This window comes from Podarcis pityusensis (genome assembly GCF_964106645.2).
Source record: "Podarcis pityusensis genome assembly, chromosome: 9".
Taxonomy (NCBI): Eukaryota; Metazoa; Chordata; class Lepidosauria; order Squamata; family Lacertidae; genus Podarcis; species Podarcis pityusensis.
This window is the reverse complement of record NC_138034.1, coordinates 59,482,611-59,497,081: the sequence shown is the minus strand read 5'-3', so window position 1 is coordinate 59,497,081 and position 14,471 is coordinate 59,482,611. Positions and strand designations below refer to the sequence as shown.

General features: G+C 41.6%; 1 protein-coding gene across 4 annotated transcripts in view; it reads left to right on the top strand.

Annotated features, from left to right (window-relative positions):
• SMARCAD1 (SNF2 related chromatin remodeling ATPase with DExD box 1) overlaps window positions 1–14,471 on the top strand; it is a 390,786-nt gene that overhangs the window by 345,853 nt on the left and 30,462 nt on the right. Inside the window, exons 1-4 of one of the 4 annotated variants that reach the window (XM_081020717.1) lie at window positions 7,087–7,111; window positions 7,640–7,711; window positions 8,271–8,609; window positions 12,058–12,226. The exons of 1 other annotated variant lie outside the window; for it this stretch is intronic. In XM_081020717.1, the coding sequence (XP_080876843.1) occupies window positions 7,102–7,111; window positions 7,640–7,711; window positions 8,271–8,609; window positions 12,058–12,226 (590 nt within the window). In that variant the 5' untranslated portion in view covers window positions 7,087–7,101. Of the gene's footprint in view, window positions 1–7,086; window positions 7,112–7,639; window positions 7,712–8,270; window positions 8,610–12,057; window positions 12,227–14,471 lie in introns of those variants that run through there. 2 more of the 4 variants (XM_081020718.1, XM_081020719.1) reach the window with 2 other exon arrangements.

Here is a 14,471-nt window from a genome sequence, read left to right as displayed (position 1 = left end):
GAAGCTTTTAATATTTGATGAATCATTGTATTTTAATATTCTGCTGGAATCCACCCAGAGTGGCTGGGGAAACCCAGACAGATGGGTGGGGTATAAATAATAAAAAATTATTATTATTATATAAAATATTCCCTGTTCCCTCCACTCCTCCCCACGCTCACTCTGTCGCTCTGATGTTGCCGTGTGAGCAGGTTGCTAAAATAAATATTAAGGTGTGTGGAAGCTTGAAGAGATCTTGCCTGACTTTGCATTTGCTTCTATGACTAGTGAGCAGCTCTCAGACATTGATGCTTTGGTTGAGATTCCTGCATTACAAACCGGGGGAGGGGGGAGGGGTTGGACTGGATGACCTTAGGGGGTCCCTTTCAGGCAGATTGAAACCTCAGCCTGATAAAACATGAGGAAATCACAATTTAAAAGTGCCCTGAGATCTACGGGTATAGGGCAGTATACAAATATAATACATTTAACTAATAATAAATTTAATAAATAATAGTTTTAAAAAAACATACCATATTTTTCGCCCTATAGGACGCACCTAGATTTAGGGGGGGGAATAAAGGGGGGGAAAATATTTTCCCCCCCCCAGGCGCGGGGCTGAGGCGGGGGAAGCCCGAGCTTCCCCCGACCCCAGCCCCCAGAACGGGACCCAGAGCCATGCTGAAGCTGTGTGCAGCTTTGGCATTGCTCTGGGAGCTTGCGGGGCTGGGGGAGGGGGAAGCCCTCCGCCAGCCTCCAAACCAGGTCGGGAGACAGCGGGATGGCGCACTGCGCCTCCTCGCTGTCCCCCGAGTTTGCGGGGCTGGCGACGGGGAGGAGCAGGCTTCTCCCCCCCCGCCAGCTTTCTAACCAAGTCGGGGGACAGCGGGATGGCGGCGTTCCGCCTCCCCGCTGTCCCCCGAGCTTGTGGGGCTGGCGGTAGGGCTCTCCTGAAGCCTGGAGAGCGAGAGGGGTCGGTGCGCACCAACCCCTCTCGCTCACCAGGCTTCAGCGAAAGCCTGCATTTGCCCCATAGGACGCACACACATTTCCCCTTCATTTTTGGAGAGGAAAAAGTGCGTCCTATAGGGCGAAAAATATGGTAAGTGCCCTAAAACTGCCTCATAGCTGGAATCCAGCATTTTAAAGGCAGTACAGACTAGGACGTTGTTTTGTTTGAATGCTCTATGTGTTAGGGAGGATGCTGCCAATCTGTTTAGAAGCAGTTTAATATTGGTTTAGGACCCTAACTCTTTTAAGTAGGCACCCCTAGCTGTGTCCTGTAGCTTTGGTGCTTTCACAAAAAATAACATTATGCTAAGTCTGTGATACCACGCAATACTTTGGTCTCTGCTTGGAATGTGTGGACAACAAGCTATTGACTCAATCCAGTTGTAGAGTAAAGCCAGTTTATTGGTATTCCAAGAAGCTGAGGATGATGAGACAGCAGGGCTGATGATTAGAATGAATGGTGGGAGATTCATAAATAATATGACTGAACACAAGTAAGAGTTCATTTTCAGTCATTCTTCATTGTGGTGATGAAAGTGAAAAATACTGGCTTTTCCATCACCATTGTGTTTTCTCAATGCCATCCAGTAGTGATTTTTTTGGGGGGGGATGTAGACACTGGGTTGCAAAAACTGGAACCCTTGAAGGCCCACTGTGATCAGTTTGCTTGCACATTTCAGTTATAAAGTTGCTTGCATATGTGCTGACTTGAATACCATAGATTTGACGTAGTTTGAAATAGATGGGACTAGAACAACTTGAAGACAGTACCACTCTTTGCAGGATTGAGGCCTACCACCATGTTCTAGTGATCATTGCCCTTCCTAGTTACTAAAATATGTTTGGGCTGGGCTGGAACTATGGATCTCAGATGTGGTCACCTTTAGAAACCAAATTTCGACCTAAATGTGGGATAGTTACTGTCCAGTTACCTGCCATTAATGAACAAGATGCTGGAGTGTGTGATGGTTTTTCAACTCCAGGTAATATTAGATGATGCTGATTATCTGTTTCAGGCTGATTTGGAAACAGCCTTGATTGACCTGGTGGATTACTTGCATTGGAGAATGGATTGAAGTGGTGGAGAGTCCAGTCCTATGTGTTATTGACCTCTCAGTGTCTTTCAGTGCTATTGGCCTTGGTATTTTCTGAACTGTCAGTATGGGTTCGGCTGAAGAGGTGCTGTGTTACTGTCGCTTCAGTCCTTTTTGGAGGATAAGTCTCGGAAATCGATGCTAGGGAGCTACCACTCTGCTTTATACAGTGGTACCTTGGTTTAAGAACAGCTTAGTTTATGAACAACTTGGATTAAGAACGCAGCAAACCCGGAAGTACAGTGGTACATCGGGTTAAGAACTTAGTTTGTTCTGGAGGTCCGTTCTTAACCTGAAGCACCACTTTAGCTAATGGGGCCTCCCACTGCCTCCATGCCGCATCTGCACAATTTCTGTTCTCATCCTGAAGCAAAGTACTTAACCCAAGGTACTATTTCTGGGTTAGCAGAGTCTGTAACCTGAAGCATCTTTAACCTGAAGCGTCTGTAACCCGAGGTACCACTGTAGGTGTTTTGATTTGTGAACTTTGCCTAGGAATAAGAACATGTTTCGCTGCCCGTTGAGTGTGTTCCATTTGTAAATTGAGTCCCCCGCTGCTATGGGAAAGCACACCTTGGTTTAAGAATGCTTTGGTTGATAAGAATGGACTTCCAGAACGGATTAAGTTAGTAAACCAAGGTACCACTGTATCTGTTAACATATATGGCGCCTTATAATGAATATGTCTAATGGAGCATCTTGACTCTCACACATTTAACATCTGCATGAAACCACTGGGGGAAGTTTCCTGGAGGTTTGGGCTAAAGTGTCATCACTATGCAGTAGACACTCTACCTCCATATCATTTCCATCTATTCATTACATGGAGGTTATGGAACTCCTGCCTCACTGTCTGGAAGTGGTTTAGAGCTGGATAAGAGTGAACAGGCTGGGGCTTAATGCAGACAAGGAAATACTGTGGGGTGGTAAACAGAGTTCTCTGGATGGAAGTTTGCAGTTGTTAGATAGGCTTGCACTCCCCTGAGTGACAAAGTATGGAGTTGGGGAGTTTTGGACTCCACACTAAATGGAAAAGTTCAGGTGACAGGAGTGGCCAACTGCTTTTTACCAAGTTAGGCTGGTGTGCCAACTTCGACCCTATTTAGAGAGAAGAGACCTTGTCTTAGTGAACCGTTCACAAGTGATAACCAAGCTGGACTACTGTAAAGCATTCCATGTGGGCCTGCCTTTAAAGATGGTTCAGAAATGTCAGTCGGCACAAAATGCAACATACTGGGTATTGGTGAGGGCTGGTTGGTCAGAATGTGGTAGACTTATGATCCAGTTCAAAGTGCTGGTATTTAATTTATGCATTTATATCCCATCTTTTTTTCCAATGAGCTCAAGGTGGTATGCATGGTTCTCTCCCTCGTCAATTAATCCCCACAACAACCCTGTGAGTTCAGTGTCTGGCCCAAGATCACCCAGTGAACTTCATGCCCAAGTGGGGATCTGAACTGTAGTCTCCTGGGTCCTAATCCGAGACTCAAAGCACTGCACACCACCCTGGCTCTCTTAAGGTCTTAAATGGTTTGTGGTCAGGTTACTCGAAATAATCCTTCAGTACTGGGCCGCTTGTATCAGGGTCTCTACTTGTGTGCCCATTTGTGAAAGCAAATAAGCAGGTGGGCACAAGGGATAGGGACTTTACGACAGTGGCCCAACACCTGTGGAACCCTGCTTCCATGGAAATACATAAACCACTTTCACTTTTTGCAGACCTTTAAGCAGGCCCTACATTTGCCATTTCATAAAGAAATGTTTTTTGGGGTTGCTGTATATCATCATCATTTTATTTGTATGCCATCTTTCCATAGTTAAAACCATGCTCAAGGTGGCTTACAACATTAAAGGATTTACATAATTACAAACCTAACAAAAGTAGTAATAAACAATAAATAAAACACATCAAATATAGACAGCCAAACTGAACAATTGCCACATAAATCATAAATGATAATAAGATCTAAAAATAAGGATACAAAAAATAATAATAATCAATAACAGCAACAAAATCCCCCAGCAAAAACCCATAAACAATATCCCAACTGCATTAGTTTTAGTTATCTGATTTCATTCATACTGGGGCGAATGTTGTTCGCAGTTAGTGATAATGCTAGTTCTCTTTGTTTAGTAAAGTTATTTTTACTGTCTGTTATGGTGGGGTTTTTTAAGTATCTATTTTTATTGATACTTATCCAAAGATATATGAAAGTATCTTTTTATAATACACCAGAATAAAAGAAATACTTTAAAAATCTAATCTAAAAGGAAACAGAATCAAAAAGGAGAAGAAAGTAGGGGGAAAGGAGAGAGTGGGGTGTGTGTGTTAAGAAAATATTAAAAGACTTCCAGTGCTCTGTCCTTCATCTAAATATAGTATTCATTCATTAACATCCAACTATGCTATTTTCTGTAAGCCAATATTTTGGCAATCTTCAAATCCAGATATTACAAGTTCATTTTCTCATTCATGCAAAATGGCCATAAGAAATTTCCAATCCTTAATAAATGTCAGTAATGATTTTTCTCCAATTAAACACGTTAACTTTGCTATCTCAGCTATGTCCAATAATTTTACCAACCATTTCTCTATAATAGGTAGGGCTGTATCATTCTGTCTTTGTGCATATAACAATCTTACTTCTGTAATCATATATTGGAATAATTTTCCATAGTCCTTTTTCAGTTGTGCATCCTGTTAATTAACCCTAAAAGAAAAAGTTGTTGCTTCAATTGAATATTAACCTTTAAAATCTGCTGTATACAGCAGGTGTTTTATGGTTTTAAAGTTACTACTGATTATATCTTGTGAATCTACATGTTGGAAATAATCTTGAGGGGGGTTGACCTTAAAAGGTAGCCTACAAATATTTTAGAAAGGTAAGTAATCATGGTATCCTGTATTTCCATGCTTGTCATAGAATGGGGAAATCGTCTTCTGCAGCCTGCATGGAAATGCAGGGTATTAATTGCTTAACAGGTGTGGATTGCCTTCTGCCAAACAGGCTGGTGGAGAAAGCGAAATCCATCCATTCTCTGCCAACCCACTCACATACCTTGGTCACAGCTGACCAGGGTGGTGACTGAAGCATATGTGGCACACATTGTATAGTAAAAAGGCACAGGTGAGAGCACATAAAAATGCTGCCATATGGCAGCAATTGTGATGAATAAAATATATATTCACTCTTCCATTGCATCATCAAGTAACCATCCTGCAGAGCTTTTCCAATGTGAAAATATCAAAAACACTCGGAGGCTTGTGATAAATTTGTAAGGCACTTTAAGGAAAATATTGCCAATTAATATAACTCTGGGGGAGGTTCCAGATCGCCATCTAATCAAGTTCTATGGGATCCTTTCAAGTTCTTGTGGACAAGGCACTTGAAGGTGTTTGGCCAGCTTCGTCTGCTCTAGATCCTTGCCCATTATGACTTATGAAAGCTTAACGGAGAGATTGACTTGGTGGTGGGGTGGGGGATGTCCAAGAAGATGTTAAATCTTCCCTTCTGAAGGTGTGTGAGAGATCCACCAAGGTGCATGAGAGATCATGGGCAAGGTACTGGAGATAGTGTTCAAAATTAGCCATGTACCAGGTCTGTTTTATGACCGGGAATTGTCTGTGAGCAATTTGAGAAGTCTTGTGGCCATGTATGCGACTGAGATTCAAGGTTAAAACTGCAGGTGCTGAGGGCGTGGGGGAAGAAGTGCCTCCCTGCCCAACTCCAAAGTAAAATCTCTGGCCGTTGCCTTCCAACTCCAAGTGCATTTTGCCTTGCTTCCCCTGCCCACCCCAAAATGAGATTGCTGCTGCAAAATTAAAGCGCTGTAGATCACTGGTGGCTCTTCAGGCATGCTTGGAGTATCCTGATCACCTGAACCCATTTGAATCTGGTTTCAGTCCCAGTATTACCGTAGATTCTGGCGTATTTGGGTGTCAATTTGGGGTTTCGTTTTATAAGCCCAGTCTTATACGCTGGGTGACAGGAAGCCGCCCACTGCGGAGCTCGCTGCGGCGACGGCAGCAGCTTCGGCAGCCTCCAAAGCAGCAGCAGGAGGCAGTCTCTGCGCCGAGAGGAAGCCACGCGGTGCGGAGCCCACCACCCGCTGCTGCATCGTCGGCAGCTTCGGCAGCCTCCGAAGCGGCAAGCAGGCAGCAGTTTCCGCACCAGGAGGAAGCCGCGTGGCTCCCACTGCTTCCTCGGAGGTAGTACCCAGCGTATAAGACGACCCCCAACTTTTTAACCTCTTTTCTGGGGTTAAAAAGTCATCTTATATGCCAGATCAATGACACAGCCAGGAGAAGTGTGAACTTGCTGATTCTTCTTTAGTTCTTGACAACTTTCAGTATCATTAACTGTGGTATCCTCCTGGTGTGGCTCTGTGAGTTGGAACTTAGAGGTATGGTGTTATTGTGGTTCCCCTCCTACCTGCAGGACTGTTTCTAGAAAGTGACATTGGGTGACTACTGCCTGACCACCTGGCACCTGCACCATGGTGTATTGCAAGGTTCCATCTTGTCCTCGGGCTTGTTAACATCTATATCGGCAATGGGAAACCTTTTGGACAGGGTGCCTGTCTGCCAAAATCCTTTTCCCCCCAATTTCAGCTGGATCTCCCTCCCATTTTCTTTTATGCCCAATCTTTCTTTGATCTTTAAAGAGAGAGGGGGAGACCCCCAAAGGCTTTTGAGAGTTTTGCAGAAGGCTTTGGGAGTCTCCCACTGCTTTTTACGATCACAGCAAGGACCCCTTAAGATTATAATGTCAGCCTTACTACTATGAACTCCTCACTTAGGCTCCTTCACCTCTGTTTGGAGTCTCCAGACCACACAACGACTGCCACCTTTATTCCCTCAGGAGTTCTAATTCCGATAATTTTCTGCACAAGGCAGCAGTCACCACAGCTAAAGTGAAGCACCTTTAACCCATCCTTTCTGCTGCTGGGGAAGGGGGCAGAGATTTAAGGATGGAATTTACCTTGATTGGATCATTTCCCCCTGTATAGGAGTGGGATGGGATGTGGTGAGGAAGATCCAGCCTATTCAGACTTCCTCCCAAGCTCCCTTTAAAGAAGTAGGGAGGCACTGAAACAGCACTTTGAATATAATAGCCATGCCTCCAGTGGCAAAGTGCCATTTGAATCAAACTTCCTTTTCCTTGAAGGATGGAGGAGGCCGGTTCAAACAGTGCTCTGCTTCTCCTTTAAGCAGGTGTAGAAAGGGGGGGAAAGCAATGAGTGGAGATTTTTTTTTTAATAAGAATAATTTTTTATTAACTGACCAATCACATCAAATCAAACCAAATTACATAAATTGAGTGGAGATTTATTCCTGCCACCTAGACTGCTCAGCCGTTGCAGCCTATGTCACTAGCAGATGCGTGGATAGGCATGGTTTGGGAAAAATAGCCTAGTGAGCCTAGTTGACCCACAAACTGAAGATTCCCCACTCTGATCTATATGAATCATCTGGGTGAGGTCATCCAGGGATCTGGGGCACAGCATTATCAATATATGGATAAATCCCAGCTCTAGTTCTTCTTTTTCATCAGAATTGTTGGAGACTGTACAGGTTAACTTGGAGGCACTAGTGAGTTGCTTAAGAGCCTTCATGTGTCTTGGAAGTAAGTAGATGACCTGTTCTAGACAGGATTGCACTTTCCTTGAAGTAGCAGGTTTGAAGTCTGGGGATACTCTTAGATCCAGCAGCATCATTTGATGCTGACATGGTATCAGTGGAATAGCACTTCTTTTTCCAACTGTGGAAACCTGCCAAAGCCCAGAGTAGAGATAACTGTGATTGTTCCTTTTCTGTGCTGGCACTCTGGTTATGGAACTCCCCCAGGTCAGAAATGTGGTTGATGTCTACATTGGAAATAGCTGGAGATACATTTGTTCACTAAGGCATTTGGGAGTAGTTAATCAGTGTTGCTCATTTATAATTGGAGACTGCTTTCTCCTCTTTTGTACATGGCCGAACATTTTACTGTGTGTTTTATAGTTTCAATAAATCTTAAGTTTTATAGGTGTAAACTACCCTGAGGTTATTCATGACCCAAGACAGTATAGAAATTTATTGAATGAATGAATGCCTACAAATAAGGATCTTCCATTGTATTTTCTTGCTCTATCATGTGTCTCCCACCTCACCCTTTGGGTTTTGTTTTCTTTTTATATCTCTAGCTACTCTTGATTTATATGGTGCTATCGTAAGCCCAAGGGATTTTAAATTGAACTCCATAATCTGTGACAGAAGTGGAAGGCCAATCATGAGTCTGCTTAACCTGGACCGCTTTCGCTTTGAAAGGAAGTCATGTGTGGAGGAAGAGAGTGCCCCTTCCCCTGGCCTTTCTGCAGATCAGGAGGAGGCTTCTTCTACTTCTTTGGATGCAGTAGATAAGGATACCACATGTTCTCCTCCTTCAAAAGATGGTGCTGCATCTGTTGGTGAAGAAAACGACAATGTTCCTGATCACATTAGTAAACCAGCCACCCCAGCATCTGATGTGTCAGAGAAAACTGGTGAGTTCTCATATATGTGATTTATAAATGAAGGGAAAGTCTATATACAACCAGCTTTGATTTAGTCTACAGTACTTGTGCTGATAGCTTAGTGTTTGATCTTCACTCATACAGCTGAATGAAGTTTTGATAGCAATGTGACGGCTGTATCTTGTTATATCTTTTACAACTCTAATTTCTAGAGCATTCTTTGAATTCCTCTGGTTATGTGCAGAGTATTCCTGTGGTTGACCAGACATTCAGTTTCTCTGGTATCAAATATCATGTTCTCAAAAGCATTTAGGAAATCTGGGTTAATTAAGAACTTGCAAGAAAATCCCATAGGGCTTGACCCTCATAACTTAACATTCAAACTGCTTTGCCAGCATCCTGATCCATTGAAGTTGTTTTGGTAGGAAAACAAAGCAGACAGCCCTTTGATATTTTCTACATGCGAACATAAGCATTCACTGTTGCTATTACTACTGTACAATGGCTTTTGAAAGCCATTTTTATTGGTCAGTGATAATGTCGTCTCTCCCATCTCCCATTCCCTGAGCAGAGGGTACTACATTAAGAGCAATGTATGGTTGTATAGATACTTGCTTAGTCCTGTGCTAAGGAAAGAAATCTAATCAAGATGAAAAGCTTTTCTACCCCTCCCCAAAATATGAGAGAAAACTTTAGCTAGAGTTTAATATTAACATGGGATAATAAGCTGTTGCATATAACATACAGTTTTCACGTTTATAGGTAAAGTATGCACTTAAGGTGCTTTTTTTAATGCAGTAGATCTTTTTGAAAAAGGAAACTTAGAAATGGATTTAAATCTGTCTCCATAGAAACTGCACAAATAGGGATGGTGTGGCCCAGTGCCTAATAACTCTTAGCAGAAACTGGTCTGCTAGTATACAGTAAAAAAATACGAGGGGAGCAACAAATACAATGGGGGAAGAGAATAAAAGCCAATGAGGAGCAATATATTAAATGGTTTTATTAACTGAATTAGTTCACCACATCTATCCCTTGTAACCCTTAGCTATTATCTCTCTCCCTTCCCCCCCAAAATTGGAAAAATCTAGCTTGTAAACTCTTTTAGGGAGGGGGTGCTTTATTTATAAAGAAATAAAATGATTATTTTTTATGGATGAGTGGGAACATTTCCCCACCAAATGTAGAATGAGTTTGTTATGGGAATTACTTCAAGTGTCCATAGGTAATAATTGTATAGTCTTATACATTTCATTGCTTATGCTGAGTCAGGGTGGGGTTTTTTTGTTCAATGGAAACAACTGTGTCTGCTCCTCATTTGTTAGTGAGGTATCATCCAGCTTATTCCTTGGAATCAGCTGTTGTAGTAATAAGGCTTCAGATGCATCTGAGAGCCATGACACACATTATGCAGTGACAAACCAAAGCTTTCCAGTGACTTTGTGTGGGTGATTCTGTCTTCTTAATAGTCTCTGCTTAATAACAAGCATTTTGCCCATGAACACATCCCCTTCTCTCATGGCATTCATTAATGAAATGTGGAGTCTTGTAACTAACTATAATTTATTGGTTTTGTTTGAACCAGGAAATTATGGTTGCTAACTTCAGGAAAAAAGCCAGAAACTTAAACTAACTTGAAGATTTTAATTTTTATTCACACATTCATATCCCACTTCTTAAAAATAATTTGTTATGGACAGCACAGGTAACGACCGATTCATGCGTGTCTGAATAAAATGCAGCTGAACCTGGAAGTGACTAAAAAATGTCACTAAACACATCGCTAAAAGGGTGTGGCATGGCATAACAGGGCAGGGCGCTCTTATGCGTGCTCCGCTGACAAACGTGGGGGCTGGAAATGGAACCTCAGTGCAAAATGATCATTGACTGTCTAACAGGGCAGCTTAATTTGGAATGTTCACACTAAATTTAGTCTGTGGACTGTATCTCAATGATACAGCAGTATAGTCAGTGACAAAGCAAACTCTTCTGAATGTAGAAGGTCTTGAGCTCCAGTTGCCACAACTTCACCTCAGATTGTGGGTCTTGGGGCTGGAAATACTTCTGTCTCAGTCCTTGGAAAGCTGCTGCCAGACAGAGTACGCAGTACTCTCAACCAATTATTTTAGGCTAGATAGACTATAAATAAAATGCCATGGAAGTAATGGTCCAAGTGCCATAATATCCCTGAATTTAAAGCAAACAAGCTAAGTAGAAATCAGAATGTCAGTTGTGCTATGGTGATAAGAGCAATGGAAAGTTTGTCTCTGTACTGTGGACAGATGAAGCAAATAACCATGTATGGACATGCAAAAATAGCTATGGCTTTGGGATTAAGAGCAAGCTGCAAGAATGTTTGCTTCACCCCTTGTGCTGTCTTGTGCAGCTCTATTCCCTATTCTCTATCCTGAATCAGTACGATATCTGACTGTTGCTTGACCCTGATGAGTTTAATATGTCTCTAATTAGGCTTGGTGATGGTCATATGAAGCATTAAATATTGGTGTGGGGGGAGCATGTGGTGGTGTCATCTGATTACTGTAGTATCCTGGTTTTACTTTTAAACAGAGCAGGTGTGTGAGCTGCATTTTTCTAATTCAAAATCTACTGCTAAGTTGCAAGTTATTTCTTGATATTTTTTCGGGGGGGGGGTCACCCCCCTACTCCAATAAATATATCTAGTTCTAAGATCCTGTTACCATATGGCAGTACAATTTTACTACGGCGGAGGGGGGCATGCCACAGCACCCAGTTTCAAAGTTTACTTTTCCAGTGTCAGTCACTTGCTCGGGGTTATAAAAGCTCAAGATTTATTGAAGTTTCCATCAAACACCTCTCAAGCACTTTCAGATTATTTAAAATTTATTTCCAGTAAACTTCTGTCAGGCAACAATCCTATTTTGCAGCTGCTGTTCTCCTGTGTGTGCTGCTGTCTTTCTCATTTTGCCTTCATGCCTCCAGGGTCAGAATGCTTTAGCCCTGAAACGGAGCCATGGATGGAACCATAATCTTTTCACTTTTGCCCCTACCTGCTTTTAGGGCTGTTAGCTGTTTCAAGCAAGAGCATAGCAGAACACAGAAGCCCCTTCTTTCCATTTGATGCCAGAAGACTTGTGCAGGCCACACTGTAGTTCTGAGCCTACATAAGGCTGTGATTTTAGCCCATGTGTGTTCACACTTTTCTCAGCAGCCATTGAGTTTGGAGACATGCTGAGTTTTAAGGATGCCACAATTTGAAACAGATCTTCAATTAACCACCCAACTATACCACCTTTAACACACACGTTTTCAAGGCAGTAGAAAAACTCATTAACTTAAATTACATAATTCTTAAACTAAACGTGCCCCCAAAGCACATTTCTAATTAATTTGGTGTAATCAGCGTGGCCACTTCTGATGATACCTCAGTCATAGTAAGACTTGTACTCTTGTTTTTCTGTAACATGTGTCTTTTTTATCCTTTAAAATGCTTTGACAGATGATTCCAGTGTTCCAGAAACCCCTGAAGCAAAAAGGACAACACAATCATCTTTTTTTAAGTGTCAGAAAGATGTTATTGAATTGTCATCAGAAAGTGAAGAAGAAGTGGCACCAAAATACTCCCGTATAAAGCAATTTGCTGCTCCCAGGAAGGATGTGATTATTATGTAAGTCTTAGTAATGCCTGTTTATTTATACATATAAATTCCCTTATTGATACTCATAAATTGATATTAAGGCCATATTTCTGATTACTACTTTCTTACAAGCAAATATTTGCGGGGGGGGGGGGCGGTTCGGTATAAAAAACAATAAAGCTTGTTATCATTAACTCCATGAGAGCTCCTAAATAGGTTTCATTTCATTGCATGTTTAATTTGTATACCGCCTTTCTATATTGCTATACACAAGGCAGTTTACAAGCCAAAGAAGCAACAAAATATACAGAATCTATTTTACGACTGATCCAACGCATATGTCATAATAAGAAATATGGCTTAAAATAAACAGCTTTATCAAACAGCATGAAACTATTAATCCCATGGTCATGGGTTTGAGCCCCACATTGGGCCAAAGAGTCCTGTGTTGCACAGGGTTGTACTAGATGATCCTTGAGAGCCAGATGACACTGGAGAGCCAGTGTGGTGTAGTGGTTAAGAACAGTGGACTCGTAATCTGGTGAACCGAGTTCACGTCCCCGCTCCTCCACATGCAGCTGCTGGGTGACCTTGGGCTAGTCACACTTCTTTGAAGTCTCTCAGCCCCACTCACCTCACAGAGTGTTTGTTGTGGGGGAGGAAGGGAAAGGAGATTGTTAGCCTCTTTGAGACTCCTTAGGAAAGCGGATATCAAATCCAAACTCTTCTTCTTGTGGTCCCTTCCGACTCTGTGATTCTATTCTATTCTATTCTATTCTATTCTATTCTATAATAAAGCAATATTCAGTATTCCATTAGAATCTAATAGTGCACAATAAAATTGACTCTCAAAATACCAGCAAATAATTAAACAGAAATTCACTCTCAACAATAACAATAAATCCTTACTAAATTATGATCAATAAAAATTACAGTACTTAAAAATACCACAATACAGTTTAAAAGAATTAAGTAACAAGGTTACATAACTTGTAAAATGATTAATCCCTCCCCACCCCACCAGCTCCTCTCTTTCTAATTGCTTTGCTGATCTTCAAGCCATGACCTGGGGGCAAGGAAGCTGTTGGACAGATGAACTTGATTGAGGATGGAGGAGGAGGGTCTTTTGCCCTTCTTCACACTTCTAGCCAGAGGAGCTGGCAGGGCACTGAGATAGCTGTTTAAACGAGATGGAGTAGCAGGTGTTATGACTACTCACATCTCCATGCCTCTCTTGGGAGCAACCACGTATAAGGTGGCCTTACAGGTTACTATGACATTGAGAATTCTGGTGCCTTGGAACTGAAGGCCTGAGGGAAGGCAGTAGTGGGCAGGATTGATTGATAAGTAAATCAATCAATCCATCAAGGTTTTTGCCCTGTAACTCACTCCTAGGTTAGAACTATCCACTGAAGAAAAGGAATGTTCATAGTAAGTCCAAAATTCATTCCATTTTCACCAAGTTTACTACCATTTCGTTAGCCAAAGACTGTAGGCCCAAGAACATATATTATTTACTTATTAAATTGGTATGCCAGCATTGATCTCAGGGCAGTTCACAGCATAAAAATACAAGAAAACAAAACACATAATAAAAACATAAATAAAACAATCACCCCCTCGCACACCAGCATAATGACAAACTGCCCACTCAAAAGGGTTGGTTGGATTGTAATATAATGATCTTAGGTACTGCAACATTACTATTTAACATATACAGTGGTACCTCAGGTTACATACGCTTCAGGTTGCATACGCTTCAGGTTACAGACTCTGCTAACCCAGAAATATTACCTCGGGTTAAGAACTTTGCTTCAGGATGAGAACAGAAATCGTGCTCCGGCGGCGAAACGGCAGCAGCAGGAGGCCCCATTAGCTAAAGTGGTGCTTCAGGTTAAGAACAGTTTCAGGTTGACTTCCGGAACAAATTAAGTTCTTAACCCGAGGTATCACTGTATTCAATAAAGTCCATAGAGTTAAAAAGAAGTGAATCTCAGTTATTGAAACAAGCATTATTTATTTTAAAATCTCTCCTGATTATAGATGCATTCCTCCTTCAGTCTGAATTTTAAATGCATCCGTTGTTTTTAACTATGAAAAATAATTCTTGGTATCATTAAATAAATTCTCAAAAAATACTTTTTTATATGATACATGGAGCATTTTTTATTGTTTCCATAGAGCTTTGCTTAATTATGTACTTACTTTTTATGATCTTTAATTACACAGCATCTTCAAGAAAAAGATATTATAAATGACAACAACTTGATAATTA